The 20,503-nt window shown below is 37.7% G+C and overlaps 1 protein-coding gene across 3 annotated transcripts; it reads left to right on the forward strand.

The window, feature by feature from the left end:
• Nucleotides 1-228: 228 nt before the first annotated feature.
• LOC137131943 (guanine nucleotide-binding protein subunit beta-4) lies at nucleotides 229-19,809 on the forward strand. 3 transcript variants are annotated; one of them, XM_067513843.1, is made up of 12 exons: nucleotides 229-411; nucleotides 615-712; nucleotides 8,822-9,006; nucleotides 9,433-9,471; nucleotides 9,801-9,907; nucleotides 10,751-10,765; nucleotides 12,022-12,085; nucleotides 12,271-12,433; nucleotides 12,889-12,955; nucleotides 14,078-14,279; nucleotides 15,054-15,270; nucleotides 16,285-19,809. In XM_067513843.1, the coding sequence occupies exons 3-12, from the start codon at nucleotides 8,950-8,952 to the stop codon at nucleotides 16,389-16,391; spliced, it is 1,038 nt and encodes a 345-aa protein (XP_067369944.1). In that variant the 5' UTR covers nucleotides 229-411; nucleotides 615-712; nucleotides 8,822-8,949; the 3' UTR covers nucleotides 16,392-19,809. The 3 variants fall into 3 exon arrangements, with proteins under 3 accessions (XP_067369944.1, XP_067369942.1, XP_067369945.1); XM_067513841.1 differs by lacking the exon at nucleotides 615-712; XM_067513844.1 differs by lacking the exons at nucleotides 615-712; nucleotides 10,751-10,765.
• Nucleotides 19,810-20,503: the final 694 nt, after the last annotated feature.

Genomic DNA, 20,503 nt, shown 5'->3' on the forward strand with positions numbered 1-20,503 from the left:
TTCATATATTTCCTCAACTTCAAAAACTATTATTACCGAATGCATTTGAGCATTATTTTGAATATACATTGGTTAAACACCTATTTAGCAATGGGATAATATTTTGTAAGTTGATATATTGATTAGAAATCAGAAATTATAAATCTACCCAGCCCCGTGCACCCCTCAGCGTAGGCTGTTGCCATGTTCCCACTTTCATGGGTGTGGTGATTAGCTTGCTTGGTAAAAATTTTAGTCAAATCCAGCCCGAGTTGTGCTCGCTTCTGACCCTTTAAACCTATTACATTGTCTTAAAATTAACACGTCTGCCTTTCCGATTTTCCTTATAGCTGGGGCCATGGTTGTTGTATGAAAACGGATCCGTGTGACCCCGACTGGAAGCGCGGACAGAGCCAAAAAGCCCGTTTTCAGGTAAGGACGTATAATCTTGTCTTGATATTTTGGTGGCTTTTAGGCTATTTCCTGCTTTGCCGGGGGGGGGGGGGGGGTCTTATTTTGTTTTTGAGATGCAGAAATGTCCATGAGTTTTCAGTATTGCAGGTGCTGTGAGCAGCAGTGTAGTAGTTGACATGTATGTATACGGGCTAATATCCTCAATGTTTTTTCCATTAAAGCCAAACTGCAGAAAATTCACTGCTGCTAATCCAAACGCGGCCTTTACTGGCTGTCAAATGACTCCCAGGCGGAACTACAGGGGCTAAACCTTCCACTGGTAAACATATTCATCTGTTTCCATCATATACATCAGTTTTCTCATTTGTGGCTGCACAATACCGCACGTAAATGTATTTCTCATCTATTAAATATACATGACAGTACTACGCCTTTCATCTGAGCGGCAATTCATCCAACGGTTCATGCAATTGGTTCTCGCTTGTAGCATGAATTTTTATTGATTCGTATTATTTCATCCAGACTTTTGTAACATGTTAGTTGGACCCACAGTTTCTGTGACTCCACATGATGTAACTGATTGTCAACGACAGGAAGACAAAGAGGCAATCAGTATATAAGTCAACACAATAGGTACAGAACGTACAGTTTTGTAGTTTCACTTTGTAGAAGGTGTATGCATGTATGTTACCAATCTGCGGCATATTTAGTGCTGGTTAGTAGTTTCCTGCGGTTTTGTTATGGTTGATGCTGAACATGCATTTTTAGGTTGAATGATATTGGGACAGGTTAAAAAAATCTCTAAAGTTGTCTGATGTAAACATTTGATTGATTAGCTAATAATGCAATTTGTAAAGCAAAAGGGGAAAACAACCAGTTACTAATTTGATATATTACTACTGTCCAAACAGAAGATTTGCTTTTAGAGGTTTCTACCTTTTTGGTTGGGAAAAAAAAATTAAAAATCACAACATTTAAAGATGACAATTTTTGAGAAATAAGGGTTTTAGTGCTTTTCTCTTTTAAATTAATATAACTTGAGTATATTTATTTGGACTGGTGTACAGATGAAGCAAGTTTTTTACAGATGGGATTTAAATTTAAATTTTTTTTGTCCTTTCAGCTTATCCCGTGAGTTCAGGGTCGCTCGCCCCATCATTGTCCACATGGTGATTTGGCACAGTTTGTTTTTTTACCTGACGCCCTTGATGCAACCCTCCCCAATTTCTGCCGGGCATGGACCGGCACTGTACAGCTGGGGATGAGAATGGGCTGTTAGGGGATCAATGTCTTGCCCAGAGACAGTTATAGCCGGGAGCGGGAATCGAACCACTGACCCTGTGGGATATTTAGTGAATTTTGTTTACTGAATGATTTGTTTAGAAAATAATAATTATAATAGTTAGTCAAATCATCAGCCTTTACAGTAATCTTATAGATTAAAGACAATTTTAAGTCTTCACTATTATAATGTTGTTGGGGCTTGCTGTAGGGCTCACTGGGCTGGGCAGTATAAGATTTTTATATATTTTGTTTTTGTCCTTTCGGCTTATCCCTTTAGTTCAGGGTCGCCACAGCAGATCATTGTCCGCATGTTGATTTGGTACAGTTTTACCCAGATACCTTTCCTGACGCAACCCTCCCATATTTCTACCGGGCTTGAACCGCACTGCATGGAGAGGGATAGGCATGGGCTGTTAAGGATTCTTGTCCAAAGACACTTCGACATGTAGGGATTGGGAGGGACATGGGCTGTGAGGAGTTTAGTGTCTTGCCCAGAGACACTTATCAAATGTGGTCGAATTAGGCGCGAACCTCCGACCCTATGATCGGTTGGCAGCCACTCTACCAACTGAGCCACTACCATTTCTAAAGTACCAGTATATCTATATTATAATTTATCAACTTCATTAAATTGTATGACAGTGATGATAATACATCCTATTTTCATAATATTCTTGTAACTGTAAAGTGCAAAGGTAATTTTATTTTCTGTGTAATAATAGACAGTTTATTACACTGAACATTAATTTAACAATTCATTTTATTGTTTTTGTTTTTAAATTGGTTCTTGAAAGAGGATTAGGTTCAGGAGTTTGACTCCAGTATGGTAAACTTCTACTTTAACCATTCTTTGGTAGAATGACTTGTGTGTTTTGTTTGTTGTGTTGTCGGGTAATACACTTTCTTTGAGCTTCTGTTCACTAATGTCTTAACATTTTTCTCTAGATGTTACTTATGTATCTCAGATTTCATAGGTCCATTAATATGGACAAGCCCTTCTGCAGCAAAGCAGACCCAAATCATAATATTGACACCACCAAGTTTCACAGATCCGTGTTCCATACGTTGTTTGTTGCCTAACTACTTTGACATACTTTCAGCTAGAAATATCGTTCAAACCTCAAAATGTTCAGCATTTAAAGGATATTATTGCTTGTATGCAGCTTTTTAAATATATTTTATACTCTTAAGATTTTTATGTTATACTTCTAAAAATTATTGCTTTGAGGGCCCTTTCGGTGACATCATTGATGACATCACATAATTGTCTTTAAAGTTTTTGCCTTTGAAGTTTTTAAGTCTAACTGGCTTTGAAGTTTGTCTAAGTTTGTCTAGGTGACGTTTCGTTTCAGCTCTTTCTACAAAAGCAAAACTCTCAGCTATTTCAGCAAAACAGGTCAGCTTTGCTTGGAAAATTCTTTCAGCCCCAAAGCATTCACAGTTCACTTTCTTTTTGGAAATGCCTATTCTAGTTAAGTTAAAAAGTTCTACTTTGGTCTCAACCAAGTCCACTACACTTCTGGTTTATCCATATTGCTTTAAGTGTAACTGGCAGCAATGCTCTTTTGGAAAGTATTGGCTTCCTCCTTGCAACATTGTTGTTCAAAGTTCTCCTATGGTGGCTCAACATTGGTATTATCCAACGCAAGAGGGCTTTTTAGCTTCATAGATATTACTCTGGGGTTCCCAGACTATTACACACCTTGCTCTCTTGGTGTGATCTTTTTTGTTGGACAATTCCTGGGGAGAGTAACAGTAAATGTTTTCCATTTGTACACAATCAGCCTGACAGTCAACTGGTGGAGTCCAAATTCTTTTCCAACCCTTTCAGCTGGTAAGCATTAACCACTCTTCTTCCAAAGTCTCCAGAAATCTCCTTTGTTCAAGCCATGGCACACCTATGAAAGACCCAAACTTCTCATCTTTTTAATAAGTGATGAAAATGCAATCATTTTAGGTCACATTTATGCACAAATATGGAAAAACGTTAAAGGGTTAATATTCTTATGACACTGATTTCAGCTATATTGCCCAGCAGTACTAGACTTTTTCTATATTTAAACAAACTTATACAAGGCCTTGCTCTAACCTGTGGTATTAACAAAATAACAGCTGGCAGTTGTTTTAATAACTTGACCTATATACTATATCAACAGGAAATGTCAGTTATTTAAAATGATTTTCTGACATCACATTAGTGATGTTGCTTTGATCCAGTTTAGTCAGACAGACCCCATCTAGTCTGGTTCTTGTGTTTTTGATAAGGAAAAATGCAGAATTTTGTAAATGTCTGATTTAAGTGTGATGAAATTGGTTTATACAGTCATCATACATTCATTCACATTGTTCTTGCCATATTAATGTAATTATAATAGCTCTAGTAAAATTTACTGTTATAATTCATGACATATTATATGATGTGATGTGAACATGGGTCAGTTGACTAGGGAAGCGCCCTTTTTACCTTTCTGGAACTGCACCAGAAACTGGAACTCTTATTCTTTGGATGTTTGCAGTAGTCAGTGGTTGACCTAAACAGGTTTACAACCGGAAAACCCACCCTACTACCAGTACACGTCACGTGTAGTTTTATAAAAAACATGTTTATACAAACTTGATTATGATGAATAATGAATAACTGAGCATGTTTCATCAGTGGTTAACATACTGCAGAGCTAAAATGAAATTGCTCAAAAATTGTATCACATGATACTTGGGATAATATTAAAATGAGGTATTTGATCTTGATAATTTATCAATAAACAGATTTTATAACCTTAATTTAAAATAGATAATGCAAAATACCACACCCAAGAGTGAATTTAGGAAAATTACAAGGGAAAGCTCAAAAAAGGAACTATAAACATCACAGCCTTGTTGGCTTTGGTCTGGATTGTGTGTAATGCAACAAGGCTTCACATGTTAAGGAAACCATTGAACAAGGTATGACACAGACGATAGGCTTTATAAAGATAAAGGTACACAACTGAACATAAAGGAAAACCCATCATCACATTGAAAAACAGATGGGTAAGTATTTAAGTTTAGTTCTATTATCAGACAGTGGTTGAGTGGGATAAACTGAATCTGACATTGGATCAAAAAAAAAAACAAGGAAAAGCTTATAAATGATAGTGATTTTCCACTCTTTTTGGGCAAAGAGTTTATATAAATAAGGTAAATATTTAGCTCACTGAAATGTTTTACAAGGAAGTAAACTGTCTCAGAATTTCTATAGATGTGTTTTTCAGTGAAACATGAATATTAAGGCATAATTATCCACTAAAAATAAAAATATTTATGTTCAACTTATAGATTATGAATTTCTCACAGGGCTGATTTAGACCTTGCAATTCATAATGGTAATTACTTAACTTCCTGGCCAGTTCATGTTGCTAGCCCCTGTGGCTCCTGCTGCTCTGTTATTCACTGTTTGTGATTGAGGCAGATGTGTCTGGCTTTGTACAGTATAGGACCCAGAATGGGCAGAAGGTCTCACTGATACATTTAGTTTGAATACAAAATATGTGTTATAATTTCATTCATGTTTTATTGGATGTGAGTCATCTCCAGTTATGACAAATTGATATGACAGGTTCCCCTGAAGTACTCAGTAGCTGTAGTTCTTGCTGAATATAAACTGGCACATAGCTGTAGTTCTTGCTGAACATAAACTGGCACAGTGTCTCCTGTTAGTAACTACTATCTTTCATATCTCAAACCTGAAAATCACTTTTGTCAAGCAGTCCAACAGCCAAAGATATTATTTTACAATCAGAAAAGTCTAGAAAAGGCTTATGGTGAGAATTACCATAGATTTCTAACACCCACTGTTACAGGCCACAAGTGATGGGTGATGGTCATGTTTAAGCTCCTTTTGCGCTATTGGAAGGTATAACCGAGAACTGCAGTGCAGAGCCACCTTTTTCTTTGCTGTTCTTTTCAGGAACCATTTCTGGCTAACTCTGTACTGATATTTGCATTCAAACGCAGGTTTACTAATGTGAAGCAAATAGTCTGTCTTTGCCTGTGCATCTTTGTCTTTGATTTATAATTTCAAGTTCCCAGTTCAGAAAAGTTTGTCCGTGCTGACAGGAGAACCAGACTGAATGGGTTGATGAGTGGCTAGTTAACCGGTTTGTAGTTAGGCAGAGCGTTGGCACGTGTCATATCCCCTGTGGTGGTGCCAAGCAGCACTATCTACTGGCACTGTGGCCACATGCTAAACAATGGGCAGCTCCAACACACAGCTTCTTCGTTGTTGCCCTCGCTTCTTAGGGCTACATTGACCTGACTGGTTGCACAACTCAGTTTTTATTTTTAGTCAATAGGGTAATGTGAGCAAGACAATTCATTTATTCTATCTTTAAAAAAGTTTTATTGAAACTGATGGGGAAGTCCACTAATGCAACCCATTTTACTGCTAAATTCTACATCATACCTATATTTTTTCCCAATGTCGTCTCTCTTTATTGTATTTTATGATACAGGCCTACAAATCAAAACACTGCTAAATATTTAGCAGTATAATACATCCATGGCAGTCATAGAGCAGCAGCACATTACAGGCGAGCTGATGCTGAAAGCCCTTCTTTAGGGGGGTTGCATCAGCTGGAGTAGAGTGACGTCACTCCTGGGCAGCTGAAAGCTTTGCAAGGGCCTCTGTCCCTGATGCTTCATTACCGTCAAAGACCACCTTGGCTGAGACAAGAGTCCGTGATGAGTTGTCTAAGACATCCTCTTTTGTGACAGAGGAGCAGAGGCACAATGGCCAAACCCACGTGAACCAAGAATCTACAAGAGTAGCTCTGACACACGTTACTCTGTCATTAAGGACAAAAAAAGAATCATATGCATCACATTGTCTTAGTTATCTGCTATTTGTAAAATTTTGGGGTTTTCTTATATAGGTGGGCACCAATGGCTTTAAAGCCTTTACAAATATTACAATAAATCAAAAACATCGTCCTGTTTAGATTAACATCAATTACTGTAGAGAGGAAGGGCAGGACTCTAATTGTTGAATTATAGAAAAAAGTACTGAAAATGTAATATTAAAGATGCCACTTTGTAGAAACAGCCTGGAAAATGAAGGAAGGATGCGGTCCAAACATTTCTGAGGAGTGTCTGTAACCGCAATTCCAAAGAAGTCGGGTTGATGTGTAAAACCTAAATAAAAAAGAATGCAATGATTTGCAAATGTCTAGATCCATATTTTATTTACAATAGAACATAACATATCGGATGTTGAAATTGGGACATTTTACCATTTCATGGAAAATATTAGCTCATTTTGAATTTGATAGTAGCAATCCATCTCATAAAAGTGGGAGGGTGATGTGTAGTCTCCTCTTCTTTTAACAATTCTCTGTAAACATCTGGAAATTAAGGAGACCAGTTGCTGGAGTTTTAGGACAGGAATGTTGTCTCATTCTTGTCTGATGCAGGATTCTAGCTCCTAAACAGTCCTGGGCTTTTGATGCTGATTTTTTTGTTTTATTATGTGTCAAATATATTCTATTGGAGAAAAGTCTGGACTGCAGGCAGGCTAGTTCAGCACCCACACTCTTCTCCTGTGAAGCCATGCTGTTGTGATGGATGTAGTATGTGGTTTAGCATTGTTTTGCTGAAACATGCAAGGTCTTCGCTAAAAGACACTTTGTCCTGATGAGAATATATGTTGCTCTAAAACCTCTATGTACCATTCCAGTTGTGTAAGCTGGCTACTCCATAGGCACTAATGCACCCCCATATCATCAGAGACACAGACGCTTTTATACTGTCCACTGATAACAAGCTGAATGGTCCCTCTCCTCTTTAGTCTACAGGACACGTTGTCTATGTTTCCAAAAAGGATTTCATCTGACCACAGAACATTTTTTTTTTTATTTCGCCTCAGACCATTTTAAATAAGCTTTGGCCCAGAGAACATGGCAGCGTTTCTGGATCATGATCACATATGGCTTCTACTTTGCATGATACAGCTTTAACTTAATTTTTGGACTGCACAGTGAACTGTGCTCCTCCTGATTCTCTGAATCTTTTGATGAAATTATATACTGTAGATGGTGGGATATTCAAAGGCTTTGCAATTTTATGTTGGGGAACATTTTTCTGAAATTGTTCCACAATTTTTAGATGCAGTTTGTCACAGATTGGTGAACCTCTGCCCATCTTTACGTTGAAGAGGCTCTGCCTCTCTGAAATGTTCTTTTTGTACCCAGTCATGTCACTGACCTGTTCCCAATTAATCTAATTAGTTTGTCAAATGCTCCACCATTTGTTTTTGATTTGCAGCTATTACTTTTCCAGCCTTTTTTGCCCATGTTCCAAATTTTTTGAGATGTATTGCTGCCATAAAATTCATAATGAGCTAATATTTTTCATGAAATGGTAAAATGTCTCCGTTTCAACATGTGATATGTTTTTTATGTTCAATTGTGAATAAAATATTGGTTGATGAGATTGGCAAATCATTGCATTCTGTTTTTATTTCAGTTTTACACATCGTCCCAACTTCTTTGGAATTAGGGTTGTAAGTGCTTTTTGACCTATATTCTGACTCCCAGTGGTAAAGAAGGTGGCAATTTCCATGTGCGCACACAGATACTGAGTCTGACACACTGACCCTGGACACTCATTGAAATAAATGCTAATATGATGTGTTCAGACTCAAATAAATACATGCACGTTTCCTTTCACACTGGGTTACTTATTTTCTCATGAACCATCAAGAGACACACACACACACACACACACACACACACACACACACACACACACACACACACACACACACACACACACACACACACACACACACACACACACACACATATATATATATATATTCAGGGCTCTTTCGGTTAGGTTGAGTAAACCATGGAATACAACTACACAAAAGGCTGATTGAGTCAAGAAAGGTCAAAGCCTAGCTCAAATGGCCTTTTGAACCAGACTGGGGATGTTTGAAGAGCCAGGCCACCCTCCAAGCACCCACCCAGCCCTACAATTTGCAACACCCTCCTCTTTGTTCTGAACCCAAACAGGATACTTAAGTTTGTCTGGTGAAATTTTCCCATCCTTTGCTCGTCTGCCTGTTGAACTTATAACTTATAAGTTATTCTCTCTCTGTGTCTTTCAGGTGTCGGCTGGTAAAGCCTGTTTGACTGTGATTGTGTGTGAGGGTGCGTGTGTGCATGCAGGCCCGTGTGTTTTCCCAGCCTAGTCAGTATTTGAAGTGGAGTACAGCCTGAACAAATTAGAGGCACAATGAGCGAGCTGGAACAGTTGCGGCAAGAAGCTGAGCAACTACGCAATCAGATTCGGGTATGGCAAAATTGTTTGTGTGTGTGTACAAGTTCATTTATGTTTTGTATGGTGTTTGTATGTATTGTTAATGTGTGTACCCAGCACAGGTTTGCCACTGTCTTTTCACTGCAAGCTGTGACTCACACAGTTGAGACAGTGACATACTCCGCATACAATTTGTCAATCAGCTGCCTCCATTCTCGTACAGAAATGGGATTCTTCAAATCACTCTGCAATGGTCAGCGGCTCCTGTGTGATCACTGGTGGTCTGTGTCACTATCTAATAACTTATGACACAGATTTAGGCACTTTTTTTAGGAGTTTTTAAATTAGGCATGTCTGTGCAATGATCGTGTTACATAAAGCTATGTGGTGAATGAATAATGAATAAGCTGAATTTTTTGACTGTCAGTGTTTAATATTCAGGTCCTTGTTTTGTTGCAGGATGCAAGAAAAGCCTGCCATGATTCCACTCTGTCACAGGTAAGAGGATTCCTCTCCCCCTTCTGATCTTTTGGCAATTAATTGAAAGTTCAGTGCGTCAGTGGTAAGTGCCTATTCAAGTGTCAAAATAACTATATAGAAATGAAAATATGTTATGTTATGCCCTCAACTGGTTAGTATTTGCAAACAGATGCTGCTACAGTATCCATACGAATATTTCACAGACATTATGCCGCAGTATAACTTCCACTGTAATTCATCACTGTTCACTCCTGAGCGATGATGGTCTGTTTTTGCAGCTTCGGCTAGTGTGTGTGTGTGTGTGTGTGTGTTTGTGCGCGCTGATTATTCTTCCTGTGTTTTGGCAGATCACAGCTGGTCTGGACTCTGTGGGCCGGATACAGATGCGGACGCGACGCACTCTCAGGGGCCACCTGGCCAAGATCTATGCAATGCACTGGGGAAGCGACTCCAGGTATTGTAATTGTTTTACAAACAACAGAAATTTTACGTTTAAGCTTCATTTGAAAGTAAAACTTTTTAACTTTTGATTAGTTTATTTCATATTATTTTTTATTATCTTGGGCTGATTTTTATGCTTTACTTTGTGTAGAAGCTTTTTTTGCAAAATCTTTTGTAAAATAACATTTAACTTTTTTCCCATTTGTGAAAGATGTTAGGAGGCTTTAAAGAACTAAATACTCCTGTTTTAGACACAGACCTTTTATTTTATTAATCAATTGATCATCAGTACATCTTTTTTTATATTTTAAATCCGTAGCGGGTGTAGGTTTGGAGTTTGGCAGTGTGCTGTTTTCTGCTTTTGATTTTTTATTTTTTTTAATCAATTTGTGGCCTATAGTTGACAAGTCACAAAAACTAACAACTAAAAAACACATACATAATCATAAAAACAACAGTTAACCTTGGTTATTATTCACTGAGTATTATTTTCTGCTTCCACTAACAGACTGTGGAATTTACACTCTGTTATTATCAGTATGTCGACTGTAAATTATCACAGAATGTGTTAAAAGATGAGCAATAAATGTGTCACAGAGGGAGAGACATTCTGCAGGTTTTCACTCATTCCAACCAAACATGGACACTCATCCAGCGACAGTGCAGCTGCTGTAGTACTACTGCTTTTTTGTCTTTTTTTTTTTTTTTTTTTTTTTTTTTTACAATATACACTGGAAAAACTTGTTGTTTGTTGTTTGTCATTGAATTTTTTTTCCTCTGTGTTAAGTTTTTGTCACTATTTATCTTCTTATCTTTATCTCTGTCCATCTATCTCTCAATGCAATGCACGGGGCAGTGACGGCAGTCCCAGGTGTGGGGCAATACTACATCCAGTACCACTATTACTATTACTACTCCTGCTACTATTCTACTAATATGACTAATACCACCATAAATGAATGTCACTGCTGCAACCTCTACTACCACTACTACTACTACTACTACTACTACAACTACTACTACTACACATCTGTACTAGCACTGTTCTGTGCCCTCACTATAAGCACAGTAATGAATATTTGCTTAGGCACAGACACAGAAAGCCACCACTGCTTATGTAATATTTTCTTAAAGATGCAGTTTGTAAGACTAAAAGTTTGTCAGTTTCCCATGTGTTCATTTAAAATAATTGGTGAGTAAATTGCACTGAAACTGAGTCTGCATACATTGAACTGTAACTAAATTTAAACTTACAAACTGCCTTTTTAACTATTTATTGCTATTATGAGCACAGACATTTATCAGTCAACACTATTTTTAGTATGCATGCAGTGCACAAAATTTCATACGTAGGAAAGATGTATCTAAAGTAATAAAATGTTAAGTATCATTTTTCACTACTAAAACCTTTGTTTGAATCTAACTTGAATGTTTTATTACAAACCTAAATACTGTTATTACTGCACACGTGTGTGTGTGTGTGTGTGTGTGTGTGTGTCTGTGTCTGTGTCTGTGTCTGTGTCTGTGTGTGTGTCCCCGGAGCACCCTCTGCGTGACCCTGGGGAGCCCAGTGTTTGTTTTGTATACAGCCACTGACATTTGAGCTTGGTGGTTCTCCTCTTGATTGTACTGTAACACTATCAAACCATTTCCTGTCCCTGGAGAGATAGAAGCACCCAGGCAGGATGGGAGGGAGGGGTTCCAGGGTTTCTGCATCTGCACCACCTTCAACTTTCACGCTATTCCCTCTGTTTCTAATTCGTCATCTTCGGTTTTTTGTTCTTTGTGGACCCTTCTTGCTACCCCACATCAACTTCTTTCAAATATTCAAGCTTCCACCTCCAACCTGAAAGGTGGTACTTTTAAATAATGGGGATAATAAATATAATTCATGGAGTGGAACTTCAAAAGTGGCTTCCCTGGATAAGGGGAGTTCCACCATGAGAGTGGGAAAGGGGGAACATGGAGGCAAATGAATACTGGGAGAAATGAGTAGGAAGCTTGTGCTAAATGCTGTTGTAAGGTGGCTGGCTCTCATTGCTTTTAATGAACCAGGTGCATGTACCATTGATTGTTTTCTTAACATATGGGCCTATACTTATGTTGCTGTTCTCCACTTGTTTCTAGGCTACTTGTCAGTGCCTCTCAAGATGGAAAGCTAATCATCTGGGACAGCTACACGACAAATAAGGTGAAAGTTTAAGGCCTAAATCACCAGTAGCTTTGGTTTGTGTCATATTTGTGTCAGGCGGGTAACTTAAATGTACTTACATTAAAATACACCTTACTGTTGTTTCTTTTCTTTTTACCTTAAAACTCTGCCCCTCTGTGTTTAAAAAATAAATAAATTAATTAATATAATCTGAATCATTTCAGACGCATGCCATTCCACTGCGCTCATCCTGGGTCATGACATGTGCCTATGCCCCCTCTGGGAACTATGTTGCCTGTGGAGGCCTGGACAACATCTGCTCCATATACAGCCTGAAGACCCGTGAGGGCAATGTGCGTGTCACCCGAGAGCTACCTGGACACACAGGTAGGTAACGGACCAGCCAAAAGATGATACAAAAAGGAGACTGAATAGAATCCTTAATCTCAGTGTGTTGCTGGTTATTTCATTTTTTAATATAGATTAATTTAAACAATATGTAAACTTGAAAGAATATGCAGAACATAATTGATGCTCAATGAAAGCAATAGGACGCTGATTGAGATGAGATGATAAAGTTAGTTAACATTTTTAATACACAAAGACCTGAAGACAGGGACTTTTTTCAATCCCATTGTGTCCTTTTTTGGGCAACTTCAATGCTGAATGTTTGTCTGCTTGAACTACCTAAACTATCTGATCTTAGCCAATCTTGATTATTAGAGAAGTAGAAATCCAGTGACTGCTGGCCCTGGGTGTGAGTAATTAAAGCTTAAGTGTCCTGCTAGTTAGCTGATGCAGGGCAGAACTCTCGTTATTTGATGCTGAACTTCTATTTCCAGGATATTTGTCCTGCTGTCGTTTCTTGGATGACAACCAGATACTGACAAGCTCTGGAGATACCACCTGGTAAGCAAACATTCTCAAACCTGTTTGAAAAAATGTTGGGACAAAATGTAAAAAAAAAACATTTCAAACTATATTTGATTGTTGTACTAAGAAAACATTTTGAAACTGAGTAATGTTATGCAATTGTATATCTTTTATATCTTTAAAAAAAAAAAAATCCTTTCTGCTCTCTTGCACCTGTATCTCGTGAACTGTGAACACTTTTCTGATAGGACTTTGCTTTGATGTTTTCTCCTTGACTTAGATTTTTGCTTGCCTTGTACCTCACTTGTAAGTCGGTTTGGATAAAAGCGTCTGCTAAAGGACTAAATGTAAATCTTTTGGTTGGTGTAAAAAGATGATCTCAGAGAATTTTGTTAAAGGCAGACATAGGCTCAGGATCACATGTAATCCATTATCAATGAACACAGTTTATTAAGTTAAATCTCTACCATGTAAAAACTATACTTAAAAATATATATAAACAAGATCCTGAAATACGACTGCCTTCTCTGAGCCCACGCTTATTTCTAATGGGCTGAGGTGGAAAATTGTACTGTGGTCTGAAGCGTCACAGTTTGAAGTTCTTTTTGTAAATCATGGATGCTGCTTCTACCAGACTAAAGAGGAGAGGAACCAGTGTCTTATGCTTCTGAATAATTTCAAATATTCGTAGGTTTAAAATGATTTGTGAATTATTGCATTTGGTTATTCTTAACATTTTATAGCTTTTTATAAAAAATAATTGTAAACAAGGATTATACCTTTTACACCTTAAACCTTAAATTAACTCTTCACACAGTAGCAATAGTACCAATGATATTCTTGTTAACATGCTACATGGTAAACTCCAAATTGTATATCTAAAGTGTATTGGATCCATCCTCTTTCTCTTCATCTTAATCCCATCTTGCTAAATGAGGGTTAGGTGTACATGGCAAATTGTAACATTCATTGCAGCTAATATTGTAATTGTGTATTATTGTGTGTATGGTAATACTGTTATGGGGCATGTCTTGTAAAAACATTTCTTCTCTTTAATACACACAACCCTCCTCTGCTTTTGACTCACCATCTCTGCCTACCTAAAATACCTAAGGGGACAATTTCATAACATTCCGAATCACTACTTGTTCCTTGCAGCGCACTCTGGGACATAGAGACAGGCCAGCAGGCAACCGTCTTCACTGGCCACACAGGTGATGTGATGAGCTTGTCCCTAAGTCCAGACTACAAGACCTTTGTGTCAGGAGCCTGTGATGCCACCTCCAAGCTATGGGACATCCGTGATGGCATGTGCAGACAGTCTTTCACTGGCCACGTGTCTGACATCAACGCCGTCACCGTGAGTAAAGGACATTTAGTGTGTATTCCTCCCTAGAGCAGGGAGGAATACAAAGGGTTATTGGATAGTAAACTGCAGATTGATTACAACTAAATGTCTTTTGACTCTCCTGAAAATGGCAACTGTAACAATGTGCTTTTTGACTGATATGTGTTGTTTTTATGATTTGGTTTGTATTTTAGTCTTCTCACAATTATTTGAGCTTTTTGATTACCATACTTCTAAGAACATAGTTACTCATTTTGTTGGAATTTTTTTTATTATTCTAAACAAACTCCTGTCACTGTGGCATGAAAACAAAATGGGTCGTTCCTCTGCAAAACCACATTTTAAGAAGGTTGTGGTTTTGTATCTGTGTTTAAAAATATTTAAAAAAAGTGACTCTGATCAAGTCTTTTTGATTATGTTCAAGCTAGATGTGGGTTACTCTCATATTTGGTCCTATATCTGATTGATGTCTGTTCTCTGACCATGCGACCACTGTTGCGCATATTGCCTGTTGTTGCGCATATATATGCCTGTTGTTATCAGTCAGTGTCTGCTTCTGTTCAGACCCAACTGGAAGGAACATATTGTAACCAAGCAGTTTTTGAGGAGGCTGTGTGATTTGACTATCACAATGTGTAATCTAAATCTGTGCATGTATGAAAACATGAATACATTTAATGTAACTACATAATAGACATCGTCCTCCCCAAAACCAGAAGTCCCGAGCCTCAAAAGCAAGGTAAAATCTGAGAAATTATGTTGATTAACTTTTTTTTTCTTCTGCAGTTTTTCCCCAATGGGAATGCCTTTGGCACTGGCTCAGATGATGCCACCTGTAGGCTGTTTGACCTGCGTGCTGACCAGGAGTTGATGATGTACAGCCACGACAACATCATCTGTGGAATCACCTCCGTGGCTTTTTCTAAGAGCGGCCGCTTGCTCCTGGCTGGCTATGATGACTTCAACTGCAATGTCTGGGACACTCTGAAAGGAGATCGTGCAGGTAAATGATGTCTGAAGGTTTTCAATTTTTTAGATGACAGACATGAACAGCGTTGGGCTGTAATGTGTTAATGTAATAATATTACTTTTCCAGTAAAAAATAGTATAAAAAGTTAGAAATGTATTTAATGTATTTTACTAGTTTTTTCATTGGACTTGTATATGTCATTATTAGCAGCACCATAAACAATAAGCTGGCTTAGAATATGGAAATGTCAATATTCAGTAGTAAAAAATATTCCCAATAAATTAATTTTCTCAGGACGAAAGGTGATAAGAAACATTATTGTAAAATTGTCAATTGTGTGCAGGTAGTGGTTCTGTCCACTGTGGAAAAACACTACCTCAAGCCTCATGAAACACTTTATTAGGACACCGCAAAAGCTCATGGAGATGATCCCCAAGACTAATGAGCCAGCTGGCTGTAGCCCTTTAATGGCTAAACAAGTAAAATTGATTTTAATCGTCCAACAGCAGGCAACAAACAAGCAACAAACAAGACTTTTAAGTAATGAGCCCAACACTGAGCATCATCATTCATTAGTATACTTTTCTTGGCTTAAATAATAATTAGCATTTGTACATTGTTAAATCCAGCTCAATGGAGGCAACTTGCTAACAAGCACACAAAACAGCACATGGACATAGTTTGAATCTTAAATTATTTTGATGTGTGTGTGTTTTGTATCTGCACAATTTGAGTAGAATGTACTATATTTTAATGTAAACTGGTAAATTGATGAGAAAAACAATACCTTTCAAATCAACAGAACATGCTGTTATTGATAAGTTTGTATTCATTTCAAACCAGGCTGCAACTTGCTTTAATTTCATTACTCACTTTGTTATTCTGCCAATCATTTCCCCAGTCCCTTTTTTTTGTTTTTGTTTCCAAAAAAAAGCAGAAATACATTAAACAGGAGTGTCAGAAAATTCTGAATGCCAACGTGAAGACTTGGTTTTGTATTTGTAGTGATTTGTCATTTTTATTTATTTTTTCCTCTCTTCCCTACAGGTGTGCTAGCAGGCCACGACAACAGAGTGAGCTGCTTGGGAGTTACAGAAGATGGCATGGCTGTGGCCACTGGTTCCTGGGACAGTTTCCTCCGAATCTGGAACTAAACAAATCACTTCCCTTTTGTACTTAATCACTGCCCGTCAACTTCCTCCCTGCAGCCCCGCCCAGCACATCCCAACTCACTTGCTGAGCTGGATCTAAGGGTGCACACTGTGTCAGCCAAAATCTTTTAAAATCAGCCCCCAGTTCTCCGCTCTTTGCTGGTGAGCTGCCCACCTGTGAGAAAGTAACAACTCTTTATACCTTTCCAATTGACTTTTGACTTTTTTTTTCACCCAGCTATTATACAGTAACAAAAGTGAGAACGTTTGAGTAGAGTCCTCCAATCAAAAATAAGATTGTGTTTATGGAAAACTGAAGGAAAAAATAGACGATTTTGCCCTAATACGATTCTCTGCTAGGGGGCAATAAAGGCAATCTGATATTACGACAAACAAACAAAATGACAGTATGTAATTTGTAAATGTATATATATAGACCGTATATATATGTATAGCATTATGTGTGTATATATGCATCATATATGCATATATAATGCGTATGTATATATTTTTGTAGTTTGTTTCCCACCCTTGAGTTTTTTTTATATATAATTTGGGGGTTATGTTTAATTTCAAATGCAGATTCACATTACTACACAGTATAAAGGCAGAAACATTGAGTGTCAGGACAATTTAGACACAGCAGCATATCTTAATTTTACCTAAAAGGTCTCCATTAATGTTGAAAAATTCTGTGTGTGTTAACTTAGTCAGACTCACTCAAGCAAAAAAACAAAAAACTAAAAAAAAGAAAATCAAATGTTACAAGTAAACAAAACTGTTTACAAAAATATAATATGACTCTGCTAAACCTACTCCTTTTTTTGTATGTGTGCATTGCAGTTACAGGCAGTGGGCATAATTTACACATACCGTATCTCTAAATGTTGTCTTTAAGTCGGTTTTAAACAACACAAACCCTAGTATTCCTCACCACAGTCTTTGGTTTTGTTACACTGCTGTGATTATTATTAGAGAGGGATGTGAATAGAGCTTCAAAACCAACAAACTGTGTTTCTAAGTTTTTAGTTTGGATTCAACTTCAGCTCAGAAGCAGAGACCAGTAAAGGTCTAGGCTAAGATAGAAAACTTATTTTATTGGAGGCCCTGCTTTGGCCTCTAACCAAGTTGATTGTGAGTTCAAATAATTTGAATGCCGAACATCTGAAGACCACAGCCATTTCATGCAAATCAACAGCTGTGTGAAGTGATTGATAACAGAGAATGGTCCTAAACCGAGGTTGTATCCCCGCCTCCTTTTGACCTATAGAATCTACATGTTCCTATAAAGTTGGGACGAGCATCTCAAGTTGCCTGAATTAATGACTCTAATGGAGAGATGGTCAGGGTGGAGAGGAAGACAACGCTCTCCCCAAGCAGAAGTTTTCTACCTTTCTCAAGTCTGAAATGGCACTGACACATGTATGGACAACTGGGAGAGTCATTCTGTGGGGATATAGTAAAGGACCACAAAGGATGACAGTGACTCTGTCAGCAGCCTCTGAGGACTAGAGAGAAGGATGTATGTCAGAGCTTGCCATGTGCTTTAGTTTTATTTCATTTTTTATTTTCTTTTACAAAATGAAGGATCAGTGAGTCCTTTTGTTGTCATCAAGGTGTGAACTGAGTGACTGCATGGAATTGGAATCATTAGCCACTCCAAAATCAAACCAGTGCCACCACAAGCCTGTTTTAAACAAATGTTATAATATAAATAAATACACAAATAGAAATATTTTTAAATGGTTTAAGGCCTTCAGCGATCCCCTTACCCATAAAAAAACAAACATTTTTAATTCTTAAATATTGCTACTGAAGAAAGTACACTTGGTAGTCAGAAATGTACACATAGTAGAGAGCTAGAAATACACTCACAAACTCGTACAAATGTAAACCATTGAGCACGTAACTTATTTACCCAGAGAGATGGTGTTTCTGATTTTGAGTGTTCTCTGATCATGCCGCTTCCATTATTTTGGTTTCTCTAATGGTTTAATTTTTGGAAAATAATACATATAATGTATGTGAGTTGGACCTATCCATCTGCTCTCTCGGGTGCCTATCTCTAAATTTAAACATTTAACCCATATGGGCTGGATAAAGGAGGTTTTTTGCCCCTGTGAGATGTGGCACTATTATGCCTCCATTCTGCCTTACTACCATTCATTATAGAAGGTAATGCTAGCATTGACTACAGTAATGTTTTCCTCATAACTTTTCTTTTTTACACAGTGATCAGTAAGAAAGATTGCTATATTTTTTTTCTTTTCCCAAAAGAAGCACAATCTGACACTAGTGAACACTAAAAAAAAAAAAAGCATGCTTACAGAAAACCACCACTTGCAGCTCCATACTGCTTCTTAAGCAAATGTTTTACACCGCTTTTTATACAATTCAACTTTCTACTATTACTACTACCACCATACAGTTTGTAGTATTTATTAAGGTTCAAACAGCTGTTTATGGAACCCTCCTTGGCATACCATGGTTTATGTTTTAGCTTCTTGGACTTGGCTTTGCATTAATGGGTCACTTCTGAATGAATGTTATAAATAACAGTTATAGTTTTTAGCCTGAAAATATGTTTGAGGTTTGTAGAATGTGATATGTGTTGCATATCAGTGTTAAGGTGTGTCTGTGTGCGTGTGTGTTTATGGGGTGGGATGGTAGGGGTTATTTTGCTGATGTATGTGGATAACATATAGATCTAAGTGTTACTTCTTTATTTGTGCCAATGTTATCCACAGACCCTGAGCTGTGAACTAAAACTAAACAATGTGACAAAAAAACCCATGTAAGCTCACTTTACACAAGTGCCAGCCTTCTCCATCTCCATCGATTAAGGTCACATCCTTGTCTGAATTTTATACTGTCTGTTGTCTTTTCAAATGTTTTGTTTCCCAAAGTGTTATTAACTTGAGAGTGTGATTCTTAAACTCTTTCTATTCCAGTTAGCATTGGACACCAGATGTTCAGCTGCCCCTAGATAAAGCTCTCAAAATGGCAGTCTGGCAGTTTGTATTCACAAGAATTGTTTGACATTTTGTTTAATATTCACTTTCTGGCAGTTTAAGACTTTTTGCAAAATTGTCATTAATGTCTATAGGCTACAAACAGTGTTGCCAGGTTGGACTGAGTACAGGTAAATCAATTTAGAGCCTGGAACACAACCAACTCATAAAAGTGGCCATACTTTAACCTCTAATTTTAACAGCGGGTGAAAGTCTTCTGTGTACTCATTAAACTTTGACAGGAAATCAGAACTGAAGTCTACATTTGGAAAATGAAGTAGTTCCTGTTTACTATGTTCCCACTGATTTAGACAACTGTCCATATAATTTTACTTCAACTTTCATTCCAGTGATTCTCAGATGATTTGTATTGTAATTCTGAGGCATCTTTTCTGATATCTAAAGAATGTGTACAAAATGACAAAGTATAAATCTTATTGAAATGGGTATAATGTCAGTGTTCAGACTTGACTGAATATATATTTTGACACAAATTGCAGCAGTTGCGTTGTAAAGAATTTAGCTTAAACTTAAGAGCTAATCAGATCTCAAGGAGCAGCACATCACTGCCACAGTGGCCCCCATAAGAACTGGAAAGTGCCTAGAGGTTAGAAAAAAGCCGAGGGGAAACCATTCGGCTGACAAACAAGTCCCCAGCACCTCTGAAGCTCACTAGTTAGCACATCATATCTTATATGTTCAACAAAAAAACACCTAAAAGCATAAGAATTAAAATGTGCTGAACCATGTCTCAGCTAGAAGCCAGAGTCTCTTCTGGCTGCCTGGCAACTTGTCCAGCACTTAACTGCCACCCACACCATTAAACTGCAAATCATTTTCATACACGTTCTTGTGATTTTACATATTAAACAAACAAGATATAATGCGTTGATTAGCAAGCTTTAGAGCTGCTTGTAGGAAGAGAGTGTTATTGTTGGCTAGAGCTGCGTGTTTTCCTTATGTTGGGTCTTTGTGCTAAGCTAAACAGGCAGCCAGCGACTGCCATGTGAGTTGATTAATGCCAGAAAGCGAATGATCTTCCCCAATATGTCAAATATTTTGTTAAACATTTTTTACTTTCATAATACATTTTGAGCTCTGTGA

This window comes from Channa argus, chromosome 8 (genome assembly GCF_033026475.1).
Source record: "Channa argus isolate prfri chromosome 8, Channa argus male v1.0, whole genome shotgun sequence".
Lineage (NCBI taxonomy): Eukaryota > Metazoa > Chordata > Actinopteri > Anabantiformes > Channidae > Channa > Channa argus.

Bases quoted from the DNA above. Each gene is read 5' to 3' on its own strand.
- LOC137131943 (XM_067513843.1), top strand. From the start codon at position 8,950: ATGAGCGAGCTGGAACAGTTGCGGCAAGAAGCTGAGCAACTACGCAAT. The intron at 9,007-9,432 runs GTATGGCAAAAT...GTTTTGTTGCAG, and splicing joins AACTACGCAATCAGATTCGG to GATGCAAGAAAAGCCTGCCA. The intron at 12,956-14,077 runs GTAAGCAAACAT...TGTTCCTTGCAG, and splicing joins AGCTCTGGAGATACCACCTG to CGCACTCTGGGACATAGAGA.